The sequence below is a fragment of the Centropristis striata genome, chromosome 7 (genome assembly GCF_030273125.1).
Source record: "Centropristis striata isolate RG_2023a ecotype Rhode Island chromosome 7, C.striata_1.0, whole genome shotgun sequence".
NCBI lineage: Eukaryota > Metazoa > Chordata > Actinopteri > Perciformes > Serranidae > Centropristis > Centropristis striata.
The window spans coordinates 16,953,421-16,969,546 of NC_081523.1; the positions used below are offsets into that span (position 1 = coordinate 16,953,421).

The window sequence follows — 16,126 nt, forward strand, 5'->3', positions numbered from 1 at the left end:
GTTGTAAGTGAAAGCTGAGAAATGTGAGTTCCAACGATCCACTCTGACTCTCTTGGGGTTTGTGGTTGCTCAGGGGGAGGTCAAGATGGACCCTGGAAAGGTAGGTGGGGTCAGAGACTGGCCTACTCCCTCTAGTCACAAGGAGGTTCAGCGTTTCCTGGGCTTCGTAAACTTTTAATAAAAGTTAATGAGAAACGTTACCTGGGGCTGTGGCCGGATCGAGGGCAGGGCTCATCTCCCTCAGTTTTGTTACACATGCAAGAAGTGAACTTAGTTTGGAAGGCTTTCCATTGAAGATTAAGATATAGGGCTGGGTTTAAATCCCACTTGTGGCAATGATAATGACAATGATGCAAACATTATAATTCCCTCCAACATTATGACTCATATGGCAAATGCAGTATCAGTCAAATAATTTGACTACTGATTTCTTTCAAAATCATGCAGCCCTAGTATCTCATAGTCCCTGAAGTTATAGTATTTTTTATAAAACCTGATCTGTTATAGAAAATGCCAAATGCAAATGGAAATTCCTGCTGTTAATATTTGATGGGTGTTATTTTACCTTAAAAAAGTAATATAAAAGCAAACACTATTTGCCACACACTCAATCACAAAGAAGGAGACCACAGAACAGGTTTTCCTCAGTATTTAATAAGTGATGTAACAGCTTGTCAGCTTGAGCAAACACAAAGATCTCCTTCCATCAGATGTTTGGGTTGATAATCTTGCCCATGAAGAGGATGTTTTCTGTGTTGCGTTCAACGATGGCGACCATGAATGGACGATTGAACTTCAAGACAGGGACATGGCGGAATGACATAAGTGTGATCTCAAAGCCTGTTGCAGCTGCGGCGGTGGCCCCGGCCTCATCCACATCCAGGGTAGCTTGGTGCACAACCTGCAGTACAATGGAGGCAAGATGAGATGGATAACAAAGGAACAAAGGGAAGGGAATATGAGCAAATGAACACATGCTTTCTGTCTTTACCTCTGAGACTGCCAGTTTTTGCCCCTCTGAAATGCCAGTCAAATTTGCACGATCACCAAACATGTCTGTCATTCCCATTTCAGTCAGCACATCATTCATTTTGTAGGATGTCTTGATGGAGAACTTTGGAATGTATATCTTTTGAGTCCTTTAAAAAATGGGTAATAGACAAACATACAGTGACTGATCTGACAGGACAAAGCCAAGTTGTTAATACTGTGTCAAACATTTTATGTTAAAAACAAAGATTTTAAGGAATATTTTAAATTCTTCAAACCTGGATTTCATCCACTTCAACCATTTGGTGACATGGGCTGGGCAGAAGGCATTCTCCAGTGTTGACATGTCATCAGGCAACATCAGCAGCATGGAGTAGGTGCTGTTAAAGGGCAGGTGGAGGACGGTTGTGTTAATTGTCTGGTCATAATAGGTATTAAACATGTCCTCCATATTCATCATCTGGACTGGAACCTGGAAAATGACAATTTGAAGTACATTAATTAGAAAAGACACTCAGACATTCAGGATACATTATGATGCAGAATTACTGCAACTCAGATCTGTTCTAAATATATGATGTCAATTCAACCTTGGTGTTCTCATCCACTATGAAAAGGTCCTCCTTGGTTGACTTAGGATCAAATGGAGTCGCCCATTTTCCTGTTTAACAATGAGCAGAAGTAAAACACAAGTTATGTTTGATACACAAAAAAACTAAAAGCAACTGCATTCCAAATTGCATACATTTTATGTTTTACTTTTAGTACATAGGCTACAGGGCATGTCTCAAGAGAGGGGTAAATATAGTAGCAGGGGTAAATATATGTCTTCATGGGCAGTGCCACTGTTCATGTAATATCACCTGTAAGGCACACAGCACTTTTCCAGAGCTTTTGAGTAGTTTTACTATTAATACTTTAAGTACATTTTTCTGATTTTACTTACCTATACATACATTTACCTCAGTTACATTTCAGTGCAGGACTTGTACTTGTAATTAAATATTTTTCAAGTTTTAGTTAAGTAAAGATACATATTGTTGCATGCAGTACGAACAAAATTAGCACATGCTAATTTGTCCAAACAGTATGCCTTGAACTTTGACCATCTTGTTCATAGTGCGCCACAGGAATGAGTTATAAAAGCAGAAGGTAAGTTAGCATTTTAGCGCCCTGGGGTCTATCCTTTTAAACTCAATGAGAATTTTGGATGGTTTTTTGGTTAGATGCCTGAAAGGTTGGTGGCTAACACAAGCTTAAGAGATGTTCGTGTTTTGTTGTACGACATAAAACACATTAGTAAATACCCTGACTTGTGAATTTTCAAGTTTTTGCGTTTCCTTTAAAAGGTGATTGCTAACAAGTGGCTAAATGAGACTACAGTGGTTGTCATGGACATTAAACGTTATCACACCGGACACGAACGGGAACTCTCACTAGTCCGCCTCACAGCCTCTAGTCGTGTTTTCAGTGCTCTTGCAAACTCTTGTAGATTAGGTTAATAAACAGTTTAGTAGGCTACGGTTTCGCTAGCTTGTCAAAACCGCTGGTTGTCGGAGAGTGTCTGAAGTGCCCTTGAAGACGTGACTGTGGAGTAGTTCACTGTAGCATAACGTTAGCTTTTAACTTCTGTTGGCTGCGTTAACACTTTAAGCGTCATAACAGTGATGTTCATTTGTGAAGCCTGCTGAACAACAAGCACAGGCATCAGAAATGTGTTTGCTACATAACTTATTTTATGCAATGATCCAAAATCCAATGCAAAAGTCATAGGTGAATTCTGAATAGACCTAATGGTGATGCTAACTTCTAGGTTGGCCTACAAGAATGCATAATTTTGTTTGTTATCTATGTTTCTGGATTGTGGATCAGAGTAACCAGGAAAGCATGCTGGCTTGCACGACTGGATGTCATGAGACCTGGTAGCTTTGCATCCTGCATTTGACATACAATGTTTTGGGGCTGCTAAATCTTTTTTCCCATCATACTAAACAGTATGGTACTATGGGTTTAGAAACACACCACAGATCTCACGGAACCTTTTACCTTTGTAGTAGATGTAGCTGAGGAGATACATGACTGTGTTTGGATCCATGGTTTCAACCAGCTTGTCTATCTTCCCGTTGGTCTTCTCGTTCACGTACTTATTGATGGTATCGGCACTGTCTTTGCTTTGGCTGAAGTCAACATTGAACCCATCTGCAAGGTAGGACTGCTTCAAGGTCCCCAAGAATTCAGGCTCCGGCTTGAATCGGTTGTCTACGAATACAGCGGTTCCTTCATTGCGGTCTTGCTGAGATTGTGCATTTTTGAGGAGCATCTGGAAGGCCTGATCTACATCTGTCTGCGTCAGCTGGGAGTTGTTGAAACCCAGACCACTGAAAAGCTGATGGTGGGTCTCCCCCCGAGCTCCTACAGACAAGGCAGCCAAGGCCACAGACACACTAACTGGGGAGAAGAAGATATTCTTGCCCTCTGAGTCAGCATGAGCTGCTAACTTCCTGTACAGACGGTAGGCAAACTCTTTGTTGGCTGAAGTCACCAGTGAGACGCTGTTGGCACTGCCGTTGAGTGTTGTTTCTTGGTCCGCCGGATCGTTGTCATGACCGATATGGTGGTGGCCTGTCCCCACACAGATCACTGCTGATAAGATCCAGATACCCACAGTTGCATGCATCATGGTGAACTAAGACAAAAGTTCAAAAGTGCAGCAATGTTTATTTGGGTTACTCAATGTTTGCTTTTAAAATTAGTCCTGCAAAGGCCCATAAAAAAAACCTATTTTCTTAACTCTCTTACTAAGAACTTTACTAGATGAAGACGTCATTTTCTTGTTGCAACAGTTTTGTTATTTTACATATAATTTTATAATAAGCATGCTAGCCATTCAGGGCTTAAGCCACATCTGAATCCACACAATCCAATGCTGCGTTTCATTAGTCAGCCCTCAGCCCTTTAGTATTATGTAACAAAGTACGTCACACAGAGGCTACTTGAAGAGTGGTTGGAGGAGGAGCGGGGGGATTAAAAGGAACGCTCTTGTCCTTCTCCACTCTCAGGCTAACATATCACAGTTGCAGGCTTAGTGCTCATATTGCTATATTGCTTTAAGTGTGTGTGTGTGTACCCCCCCCCCCCCCCCCCCCCACACACACACACACACATCTTATTTTACATTAATTATGGTATGCTATCCCTGTTTTTATGTTTATTCTATGTCCATTTATGCCCTCAAAAATAAAGTAATTTCTAAAGTGCTTTCCAAAACAACATATTCATATAACTGTATTATAACTATTATTAATACTACTGTTTTTACAAATAAGAAATACCTGCATGTCAGTGAGGCTTGGTTTTAGCTGTATGAGTTTCTGATTTAGACATGTCTGTTTGTGACCTGTATCATGATGATCATAATTATTATTGATACGGGTTTATGTTGTCTTGCTAAGTTGCCTTTTTTCCATGTCTTTACGGATAACACAAGCTAAACAGCAACTGCTAAATAGGTATAAGCTGCATTGTAGGCCTACAATCTTTTACAGTAAAATATCAGGATATTCATGGTTTCTAGGAACTTCTTTTCTCTTTGATTGACTAAACATAATGAATATTTGATGTTCTTGAGGAATAATGTAAACTTTACAGGGGGTTCAATTTTTATTTTCAGAAATTACAATTATTTAATTGAACCTCCAAAGGGAGGATTAAAAAAAGTGTAAACCATTTTTTTTAAGTATTTACATTCGTAACACCCCATAGATTTGCTTATTCCAGTATGCAGAGTTACATCTCTGACCCAAGCTATCAGACATAGTTTTAACTATTAAACTTGTAAGTGAATAATTAATCTGAGACTTAATCTTTTTAGTCACTTACCTGCTCTTGTTTAAAGCCCAGACAGCAAAGGACAGGCTGGACAGAGGGAGATGCCCCTTTTAAAATACTGATCAGAGCAACTGAACTTTGGCTTTGTTTATTCTGTATCTCAACTTCTTATTTGCTCAACCCCTGCATTTGTTCTGTGTAATGATGATCAATCTGAGACTGCTGCAACTTCGTAGCTTTGCTTCACTTCACTTCATACTAAAACATTTAAGTGATTAATATGACTGACTCTAGCCCAGACAGTATAAAAAATGTTTTGTATGTGTGAGCAGCACTAATGTATAAAGTGACAGCCATACATTGACTAAAAACTGCATCAGGTTCATATTTTTAATGTAAAATTTCAAACCATTAACATTATAACATGTACAATTTGACCATTGATCCAGAAGGTGATGAGATTCTGTAAGTCTCTTAAAAGAAAATTACTATGAAATCAGCGTATCTTATATTTTTAACATACTGTATCTTTATCAGAATTTTCCATTTGTTCTGGATGCATAAAATCTGACGAATAGAGCCAGTCTGATATCAGCCTGTATGTATCAATATATCAGCTGATATATTATCTATAGTTATTGGTGTTAAATTCCAAGTCGAACTACAAATCTAAAGTAATCAATTTTGTGATGGAGTCTGACTAAAATATGTAATCGGGGCAGGATGGTTTACAGTTATTAAAAACTTTATTGTCTAAAATGACATCAGTGCATTGAAAGAGTAAACTTCACTGGGAATTAATTATTTATAAATCACTAGAAAAGTCCTTGGTGAAGTAGTCAAACAGCTGACAAACTGTGTTATGACACCATTTTTTTAAAATGACCTAGGTACTAACAATCAAGAATCTTTTCCTGGATTATGTTCTGAAAACGACAGTTTTCATATTGATTGCATATCGGAAACACATATGCCAATACTCATCACAAGTATAATGGACAAAATCAGCCAACCAATAAATCGTATGACCTCTCCTGACCGGTAATACTACCAGGCAGCATTCAGTGTTTGCCAAACAGCTGGCCGTCCAGTTTGATGAGCTGTCGGAGAAAACCTCGATTAGGAATGACACCCCGGTTCTCTTTCACAGCACAAATAGCCTCCACAAGGGTTAGGTTCTGCTTCAGCATCAGGTAAGCCAGGACCAGGGTGGCAGAGCGGCTCACTCCTACATGACAGTGCACCAGCACTTTGCCTAGGAATCAGAGAAAACAAAAATTACATTACAACATTTATTTCTAAACAGATTGGCTTTAAATCAATATCCCACCCCTCACCTCACCTCCTCTGCTAAGAGCTTTGTGGATAAAGTCTGCTGCTGCATGGAAGTTGACGCTCATGTCAAAGCCAACAGAGTCATGAGCCTCTACGCCCATGTAGGTGATGTTCATGCTGTTGTAGAGGTCTGGCTGTCCTCTGCGTTTACTGTGAGCTGCATTCAGGATGTGAGTGACTCGATGCTTCGTTAGCTCAACCGGGTTCTCTGCACTGTCTCTGAAAAGCACAACGCTCTGTACTCACTAACAAGGAGGAGTATTCAGTCAAATGAACCATTTACATGTTAAGTGTTTCATATAGTGAGTGGTTGATTATTTGCCATATACCTTGCAACTATCCTCCACCTTAAGCAGTTTAACTTTTCTAAAAGTAAAGTGCTTTCTACTACCATCATGAACTCCAGTATTCTGATAATAAGATACTTTTTAACCAATACAGAATCTAAGATTAACCCATATTTTCTGCCAGGATGCACTAGATCTTGGGACTTGATATCAATATCCAGAAGACCTTAATTCTGTACGAACATACATCTAAAGGAACACCCCAAGCTCTTCACATTGATGTCATATTCCCATATACACCTGTTAATTACTGAGTTCAGTTGTTTCAATCAGACCCCTTGCCACAGGTGTATAAAGTCAAGCACCTAGCCATGTAGTCTCCATTTGCAAACAATTGTGATGCAAAATGGGTCGTTCTGTAGAGCTCAGTGACTTCAAGCGTGGTATTGTGATAGGGTGCTACATCTGCAATCAGCTTGTTTTGGAAATTTCATCCCTGCTGGATATTCCACGGTCTACTGTAAATGATACTATTAGAAAGTGGAAGCGTTTAGGAACAAAAGCATCTCAGCCACGAAGCAGAAGACCATTTAAAATCTCATGGTGCGTAAAAGTTGCCAACTCTCTGCTGATTCCATAGCTAAAGAGTTCCAAACCTCCACTGCCATTAATGTGAGCACAAAAACTCTGCAGCGGGAGCCTTTTCCAAGGGGTTTCCATGGCCAAGCAGCTGCACACAAGCCTTACATCACCAAGTCCAATGACAAGGGCCGGATGGAGCGATGTAAAGCGCATCATCACTGGACTGTGGAGCAGTGGAAACGAGTTCTGTGGAGTGGTGAATTACGCTTCTCTGTTTGGCAGTCAGATGGTCGAGTCTGGGTTTGGCGGGTGCTGGGAGAACGTTACCTGCCTAACTGCATTGTGCCAACTGTGAAGTTTGGTGGAGGAGGGATAATGATATGGGGCTTTTTTCAGGGTTTGGGCTAGGCCCCTTATCTCCAGTGAAGGGCTATGTTAATGCTTTGGCATTACAAGACATTTTGGACAATGCTATGCTTCCAACTTTGTGGCAACAGTTTGGGGAAGGCCCTTTTCTGTTCCAACATGACTGTGTCCCAGCAAACAAGGCAAAATCCATAACGAGTTCTGTTTGGAAGAACTTGACTGGCCCGAATAGAGCCCTGACCTCAACCCTATGGAGCACCTTTGGGATGAACTGGAAAGGAGATTGCGAGCCAGGCCTTCTCGTCCACCATCAGCGCCTAACCTCATAAATTATCTATAGAATAAATGGGCACAAATTCCCACAGAAACACTCCTAAATCTTGTGGAAAGCCTTCCAAGAATAGTGGAAGCTGTTATAGATGCAAAGGGGGACTAACTCCATATGAAAGTTTATGTATTTGAATATATTGACATTGCAGTCCCTGTTGGTATAGTGGTCAGGTGTCCGAATACTTTTGTCCATATAGTGTAGTCTCCTGTCTACCAAGGACGAAATTAATGACAGCGGAGATACAGCAGAGAATCAAAACACCAGTAGGGCTTTCACAAGGCTGAGGCATTGAATTATGAAGGATGGTTTATGAAGGCACAGCACAACAGGAAAAGGATATCCACCATGACATGGAAGTACAATGCCCAAAGGAAGGATCCACCACCAAAACTGCACCTCCACTTTTCATATACCATGTCTGTGACACGACTGCTGTTACAGCAATAGACCCTGTGGATCCATGATTGTACAGCAGGAGGACAGATATTAACAAATGCGTGTAATCTTCGATGATTTCAGAGTGATTGATTGATATTTAAAAAACTATTTATGGCATGTGTGTTGAACTTATCAAGCGACATGAGACATGCTTTCATGCCTTGGCATAAGTGGAAACTCTCACATTGCTGAGCTGAAATTTACGCAAGTGCTCAATGTGGAATGCAAGTTGGGGATCTTAAGTTACTCATACAGCATTTAAATCTGATTTATGATGAGTTCCTCTTTGACATATGTGGATTAAATCCAAGTAGGGTATTATTTGTCTGTTCACGCGACACAAAAATATTTGTAAAGTAACAAACAGCAACTACAAGGTCATGAGTGATTCTTGTCTAGCCTGTTTATTGGTTTAAAAGAGAAAAAGAGAGGTACTTACTGGTCACCAATGTAAAGATTTGGCCACACTTCATCTGCATGGCTGATGATGGCTTTGCCAGTAAACAAGAGTCTTTCAAGCTCAAACACTGCTAAACCGGGTGAACTCAGGTCAATTTCAACCTTCCGAGGAGGAGGTTTATCGTTCCAGGACGCAGGAAGTTTGGACGTATAGGACATTGCTTTTCCTGTGTGGTTCTCTGATGTGACACAGCAGTATTTCCAGCAAATAAGGCAATTCCTAGTCCTTTAAAAGTAGACAATACAACCATTCAAAAACAGAAAAAAGGCACTCCAGTCTGCAGCCACTGTTTAAAAAAAACAAAAAACGATGTGAAAAGAGGATTTCCAACAAGCTGGCTGGAACCTCTGCGTCCAACAAGGCAAAATGATGGGTTAAGTCTCAGGATTCTTCGTCTCAGATGTACTCACCACGGGGTGCCCTAAGGTTTGTCAGGCCATTTGACCCTCACATTAAATCTAGCCCATGTGCCTCCAGCCCTCAGGGTCCTGTGTTATGCTTTTGCATCAAAATAGCCATCTATTTAAAGCTCTGCTTGCTGCCTGGCAGATGTAGGGAGTGTATACCCATGCAGCAGTTTCCACCTGACAGAAAAAGCCTGGAAACTATCCTAAATATTTTTATAAATAAGTTTGCCCTGTTTAGTGTATTGCTTTTTGAATACAATATGAAATGGAGGGAAATAATAAAAATCATTTGATCACAGGTTAAAAAATATACTGACATTTAATTATTTCTCTTCTATTTTCTTACTTAATTACTGATCAGGCAAAGATTCCCATCTTGTGTTGGAAACATGCATTACATCTGAAAGTGTACAGTTGTGCTCCATAGTAACAGAAACTTAACAGCACAGGAAAATGAACACATACAGCAGGTGATTTTTTTGTTTTCATGCAAAGCTTGTGATCTTACTTTTATTTTATTTTTTTCTAATTATATAAAACCATCCCCTGAAATATGGCACTCTTTTTTTTCTAAATCAACACTTCAAGAATGATTGAAAAAAAGACTTGTTCTACCAAAGAAAATGGATTATGGTGCAAATCTGGACTTGTATAACAAGGATATTAGTGTGACATGTCCAAATTAAACACTTGATCCAAGTGCTGTGACAAACATTGTCCTTAAGCACAAAAAAAATACCCCAAATGTTAAAGTTCATGTTTTTCTTCAACCGTCACAGCAACGGATTGAACACTTAATTCTGAAAATACAATTCACTTGCTTAGATATATATATTCCAAGTGTTCAAAAGGGATAAAAAGAACAGAATTTAACATCTTTTCAAGTAGTTTTTAAACTTTTCCTTATGTCCTATGTATCTGTAATAACAGCAGTTCCTATAGTAAAATACATGGCATTCATATGTAGGTCTGATTCTGGGTTCGCACTTAGGGAAGAATTTCATCCAAAAAGATGGAATAATGAGGACAGCAGTCTTCAGGGGTTTTCACTAATCTGCTACGCTCTAGGCCCAATTCTGAGCTTTGAGATGTCATGACTGTGTTGAGTGCTCGTCTGACATTACAGTGCATGCAGGGCTGGGAGCACAGTTGAGAAGGAAAGCAGTGTTTCAGTGACAATGGAAAACTAAGTGAATGGCCTCTATCGGGGGGAGGACAATATCATGCAAACAGACTGTGAAATGTAATAATAGACGGCTAATGAAGTGCACGTGTTGTTAAATGTAGGATCAGGCTAAAACCGACCCAAAATCCTGAGGGACAGCATGAGGATAATCAGTATCACAGGTTAGAGACCACTTACAGTTTCAATGTGGCACTAAATAAAATCATCGTCCTGTGACTCTGCCCTGCATTATGCTGGCAAAGGCATGACATTAAAGATGAGCTGAGCAAGAGTGTCAGGTATTGTAGCCGGCACCGTCACTCACTGAGGCTGAAAGTCACTTATGATATGTACAACCATCAGTCTACACTTCTAACACCATCAGATCACTTTTACCAGCATAATTAGGCTTTAAAAGGTTGATTCCGTGTACCAGTAAATGCTCTGTCTTGGTCTTGGGTCCATGCCGTTTATTTCAGGCATTTCATATCATGGTGGTGGAAAAAACCTTAAGATAACACAGCTCAGAGAGAGAGAGAGAGAGAGAAAGAGAGAGAAAGAGAGAGAGAAATATCTAGTCCCGCATGGTTTCCATGGAAGATCTGGAAGAAGAAAACAGCAAGATATAGAGACCGACAAACCAGTACATTAGTCCAGTTCAGAAGGCTTTCTTCTCCAGCTGGTCCAGAATGGCCTGGATCCTCTGTACAGCCTCCTTCCGGGCTTGCCGGACGTTCTCCTGTCCCTGAGTCTCCACAGAGTCCAGCACCAGCAGCTCTTTGGTCAGCAGTTCCTCCAGACACCGATAACTCTTGTCTGACTTTTTGCCAACAAACTCGTCAACGTCTTCCTGAAGCAGTAGCATTCTGGCCATGACCAGTTGGACCTTAGCGAGGCCGGGGTTATCGCTCAGAATCTGAGGGCCAGCCTGGCCTGGAGCTGGGGCCGGGGCCGAGGGCGGGGGCTCACCTTGTGAAGGATTAGGCTCACCTCTCCCAGTTTTGTTATACATTTGGGGAGGTGAACTTATTTCGGCAGGCTTTCCATTGGGGGGATTCAGGGATGAAGCCGGTCTCGGTTTAGGTCCCACTTGTGGGGCACGTTGGTGGTGTTGGTCCTACAGCAACAAAAAATAAAAAAAGTTGTACAGATATTCGATAATCATAAATTGCAACAGCATATAAAAACAATTTGTATAGACTTATATAAACAACCTATGCCTATACTGTGGTAAAGCTTGATATTTTGCAGGATTTCTAAAGCTTTTACAGTATTTCAATATTTTCCAGCACTTTACAGGTCTGGTAATTTACATATAACACATACAGTATATATGGTATACTGATTATTGTACTTCTCTATCACATTAATATAGATGTTATTGTCTTAAACCAGAGAAAATTATGTGTCATTCTAGCGTTCCACAGAAGGGTGACAAAAAAACACACAAAGTTCATTTGAAGCACGCTATTCAAAGTTCAAGCACTTTTCAAGTTTTAGAATTCAACATATTCACAGCTTTTATACAAACTGTACGAACATCCAAAATCAAAACTCACAAATAAATGTAAATGTTTTGGGTTTTTAGCATGCAACAGCTCCTGAGATTGTAATACTTGGTGCCTTTATTTCAGCTTCTCATTCCATTCGCTTATTTAAATCATCCCAAAGAATCATATAGAGATAGCTCCTGATTCCTACCTTGGGTTGGTAAGGTGGTGGAGCACCAGTTCCAGTCCCTGGCCACGCTGGAGGATGCGGTGGACGGACAGGGTTTCCGTAATGGTTTTGTGGAGGCTGCTGGCCTTGCTGCCATTGCTGCTGTGGGGGGGTATATGCACCAGAGTGCGCCCAGCCATCGGCCTGGGGGTTTGGGTGGAGAGCCTGGCCAGTGGGGTACGGGGGGTTTGAAGGCATGGAATGACCACTTTCACTGTAGTGAGGGTACGCCCCAGGAGGATATCCAGGAGCCTGCAATTAGAGGCAAGAAAAATTATATATGTAGTATTTACAAAAATTCTTTATTTCTTTTGGGTGTCAAGGTAAATTTGAAACCTTTTCATTACCAATATCACTCTGCATATTACATCACAGTCAGACGACATAACAATGTGTTACATTTGGTTCGGGCTGCAAACAATCAATTAGTTGTCAACTATAAATGAATCACCACCTATTTTGATCAATTAATTAGTTTGATTCATTTTTTAAAGAAAATTTATGTCAAACTTCCCTGATTCCAGCTTCTTTTAATGTGAATATTTTCTGACTTCTTTACTTCTATGACAGTAAACTAAATATTTTTTCAGTTTTCGGCATAACAAGGCATTTGAGAACATCATCTTGGGCTTTGGGAAACACTTGGAAACGTCTGACATTTTATACAAGTCAGCAATTAATCAAGAAAATAATCAACAGATTAAAAACAGAATTAAATGAATCATCAGTTGGAGCCTTAAATGAACTCACCCCTTGACAGTGTGGACCAGGATAGTGATGGTGTTGGTGTTGAGAGTGTGGTTGCCCAGAGGGCCCACTGCTCTGCTCTGCTGGGCAGCCCTGGTTAGGATAAGGACCTGGAGCCGGTCTCTGAGGGTCGGCACAGTAGAAGGGGTTGGATGGGTGGAAACCACTTGTTGAATATTGACTTTGCGCTGGGTTGTACACACCATGGCCATTTGGATAACCTCCAGGCATTACCTACACGAACACACGAGGGGGAATTAATTATGAGAAATGCCATTGTCTGGGTGTTAGTGTATCATAGTAATGTAACTGTTGTGACATAGAAGCTGAAAATGTAAGGGAAAGGTGAAAGCACTTAAGGGACTTAAGGATAATGAGTATATTTACTGCTACTGTATATCCTCGGGTTTAAAGGGGCAGTGTGTTGCATCATGAGCTGTACCTGTGGATTGTACTGTGGCTGAACATCTGATCCCGAGGGATAGGTATTTGCATAGTGTCCTGTGGAATGAGACTGGGGATACCAGTAGTGTGAGGGGTAGCCTGGATACTGAGGAGCGTCCTGTAAACACAGAAAATCACAAAGGAGAGTTATTTTGAAGTGACTGCCCTTGAAAGTACCATTTACATTCGGGGCTGTTCTTGGTTTGAGCACACTATATCTTCACACTGTTAAAATAATCGCCCAAGTCATTTTTTTTGTCAAAATTGGTTGGTTTTTTTTTGCCTAAATCATCTCCTCATGACGCCGGCCACCTATGGTAAAATCGCCTACATCCTCAGTTGATCAGATCATGTGATTTTACCCCTTTAAAATCATCCCTTCTTTGACTATTTGCCACATTCATAGGCATCAGATAAGAACACAGCAAAGAAGAGCGAGAGGGAGATTGTTTAGTTGTCAGTTTAGTTTATCAGTGTTTTATTGTTGACACTAATATTGGTAACACTTTACTCTAAGATGTCTACATAAGAGTGACATGAGCGTGTCACAAACATGACATGGGATGTGTCATGAACATTACTTTGAAGTAACATTAATGCTCATGATACTTGCCATGTCATGTTTCTGATGGGCTTGTGTGACTCTTATGTAGACACCTTCAAAATAAAGTGTTATCATATCTTGCTTAAGTCACAAAGGAATGTTCAAAAAATTGCCTTAGTCATTTATTTCTTTTAAGTTACACGATTTACACAGTGTTATTACTATGCCAATAGCCATCTTTTGTTACATCCTGTTTCAGTGAAATAATCAATAATTGTCATATGTTACACTTGTGGTGAAGTTGTTTGTGTTTCCTGCAAAACTTGAAAAAAATGAGTTAGGCGATTATTTTAACTGGGTGACGATATGGAAACTGTGAAACATTGCTTTCAACATCACTGCCAACCCTAGAAAACACAATAACTGACTAGACAGTAGCACTGACTCATTTATTTGTTGCTGGACCAGTTTGGCACACCTCAGACACTGTGTAGCTACCTGATAACGGGCCACGCTGAACAATTAATGAAATAGGTTTCTCAAACATTAACGGTTTGACCCAACTGTAGCACTATTAGCAGTGTTGTCACGTCAAGATAAACGTGACAAAGGGGCGACAGCTGAACTAGCAATGTAGCAGCAACTATTACATAATGCCAGCTAGCTCAGTTAGCCGTCCAGCTAGCACAGACAGAGCTCTAGCGTTACGCAAGCTAGCTGGGTAACAATGTTTTTCTGTCGTTTATAAAGATAATTAAACACACAAAGACATCGGACAAACCCGTTGGATTTGACCAAGCTGTGTCCACCTACTTACCATAGTGTTATTCCAGCTCCCGTTAGTATTTTCCGAGTTGCAAGTGGAGGGCCAGTCGGGTTTCAGATTTGACTGCATTTGATGATGATGCATCAGCTTACAGCTAAACGCGTTCCCCGGCAGCCGTCCTCTTATCAGCCATTGTAAAAGACAAACCTTTAACAAGGTTAACGTTACTTATCTGAGCTGCCAGTTGATCCAAACTGGTGTCAATGTTGCCGTTTTTCCTACAGAAGTAGAGATCGCCTGATTGGAGTCAGGAAATGATTGAATGGCACCGAGCTTCGGCAACCCTGTCCTGTCACTTTAAGGAAAGATACGGTGAAGAGTAAAGAGCTGTCACTCTGACGCTTTTTTCGCGCACCACGGGATTTTGTTTTTCGTCATGTAGCATACATATGTCAGAATATCGTCACCCTGTTAAAATAATCGCCTAACTATTTTTTTTCAAGTTTTGCAGGAAACACAAAAAACTTCACACACTTCAAGTGTAACATATGACATTTGATCATTTCAGTCAAAAAGGATATAACAAAGGATGGCTATTGGCATAGCAATAACACTGTGTGTAAATTATGTAATTTAAGAGAAATAAATGACTTAGGCAATTTTTTGAACATGCCTTCGTGACTTAAGCAAGATATGGTAACACTTTATTTTTAAGGTGTCTACATAAGAGTCACACAAGCCTGTCAGAAACATGACATGACGAGTATCATGAGCATTAATGTTACTTCAAAGTGTCATTAATGTTCATGACACATCCCATGTCATCTTTATGACACGCTCATGTCACTCTTATGTAGACACCTTCAAAAATAAAGTCACAAAGGCATGTTCAACAAAATTGCCTAAGTCACATTTTATTTTGATTTAGGCATAATAAATCTGCTTAAGTAACACACTTGACATGGGCCATTATCTTAAAGGGGTAAAATCACATGATCTGATCAACTGAGGATGTAGGCGATTTTACCATAGGTGGCCGGCGTCTTGAGGAGATGATTTAGGCAAAAAAATAAAACAATTTTGACAAAAAATGACTTAGGCGATTATTTTAACAGTGTGACGATATGCGAAATGTTTCATGTTTGGTTGAAAAATTAAATAAAATGTGGATAATGTTAAAGCTGCACAGGGTTAGGCAATAACATTTTACACATGGTCAGGATTAGACCTCCATAATCAGATTAATTATTAATTGTAAATTATGCACACTTTATATGTCAATATTATTTACATCTCCACAATTTGCACTATACCACACCACTTTACATTGAGAACATGTTAACCAGAGTCCAATTCCATGTTTGTGTATGCAAACTTGGCCATTTTGTCTGATTCTGACTCTAAGATGACAAAAAATAAGAAACTACAAACAGCCTAGATTAGATTTGAAAAATGTGCAATTGCATTATGAAAACATGACCAAGGATTAGTTGATTTTTTGTTGTTGTTGTCCTATACGTCTTTAAAATATAGCAATTTTAAAACTGTACAAACAACAACAAAATACCAGCAACAAAAACCCATATATCAGATTTTTATTCCAAAATTATTGGGACCAAAATAATTTCATAATAACAATAATATTTGAAATGTTGAAAAAGAAAATACTATTAGTCAAATTAATTTTAACACTGTTTATTACGCTGCTTTTCTTTCT

General features: G+C 39.9%; 3 protein-coding genes across 3 annotated transcripts; all 3 read right to left on the reverse strand.

Annotated features, from left to right (window-relative positions):
- Window positions 1-634: 634 nt before the first annotated feature.
- Window positions 635-4,986, reverse strand: LOC131974083 (serpin A3-5-like). Its single transcript, XM_059336215.1, has 6 exons — window positions 4,870-4,986; window positions 3,037-3,676; window positions 1,581-1,651; window positions 1,269-1,462; window positions 992-1,139; window positions 635-901 (listed from the first exon to the last, which is right to left on the reverse strand). Exons 2-6 carry the CDS (start codon window positions 3,668-3,670, stop codon window positions 707-709), a joined length of 1,242 nt encoding a protein of 413 aa, XP_059192198.1. The 5' UTR covers window positions 3,671-3,676; window positions 4,870-4,986; the 3' UTR covers window positions 635-706.
- Window positions 4,987-5,142: 156 nt separating this feature from the next.
- Window positions 5,143-9,226, reverse strand: LOC131975184 (dual specificity protein phosphatase 26-like). The gene is made up of 3 exons (XM_059337768.1): window positions 8,597-9,226; window positions 6,161-6,372; window positions 5,143-6,073 (listed from the first exon to the last, which is right to left on the reverse strand). The coding sequence occupies exons 1-3, from the start codon at window positions 8,773-8,775 to the stop codon at window positions 5,880-5,882; spliced, it is 585 nt and encodes a 194-aa protein (XP_059193751.1). The 5' UTR covers window positions 8,776-9,226; the 3' UTR covers window positions 5,143-5,879.
- A 98-nt stretch (window positions 9,227-9,324) lies between these two features.
- Window positions 9,325-14,751, reverse strand: bag4 (BCL2 associated athanogene 4). Its single transcript, XM_059337767.1, has 5 exons — window positions 14,461-14,751; window positions 13,098-13,217; window positions 12,659-12,889; window positions 11,891-12,160; window positions 9,325-11,306 (listed from the first exon to the last, which is right to left on the reverse strand). Exons 1-5 carry the CDS (start codon window positions 14,551-14,553, stop codon window positions 10,848-10,850), a joined length of 1,173 nt encoding a protein of 390 aa, XP_059193750.1. The 5' UTR covers window positions 14,554-14,751; the 3' UTR covers window positions 9,325-10,847.
- Window positions 14,752-16,126: the final 1,375 nt, after the last annotated feature.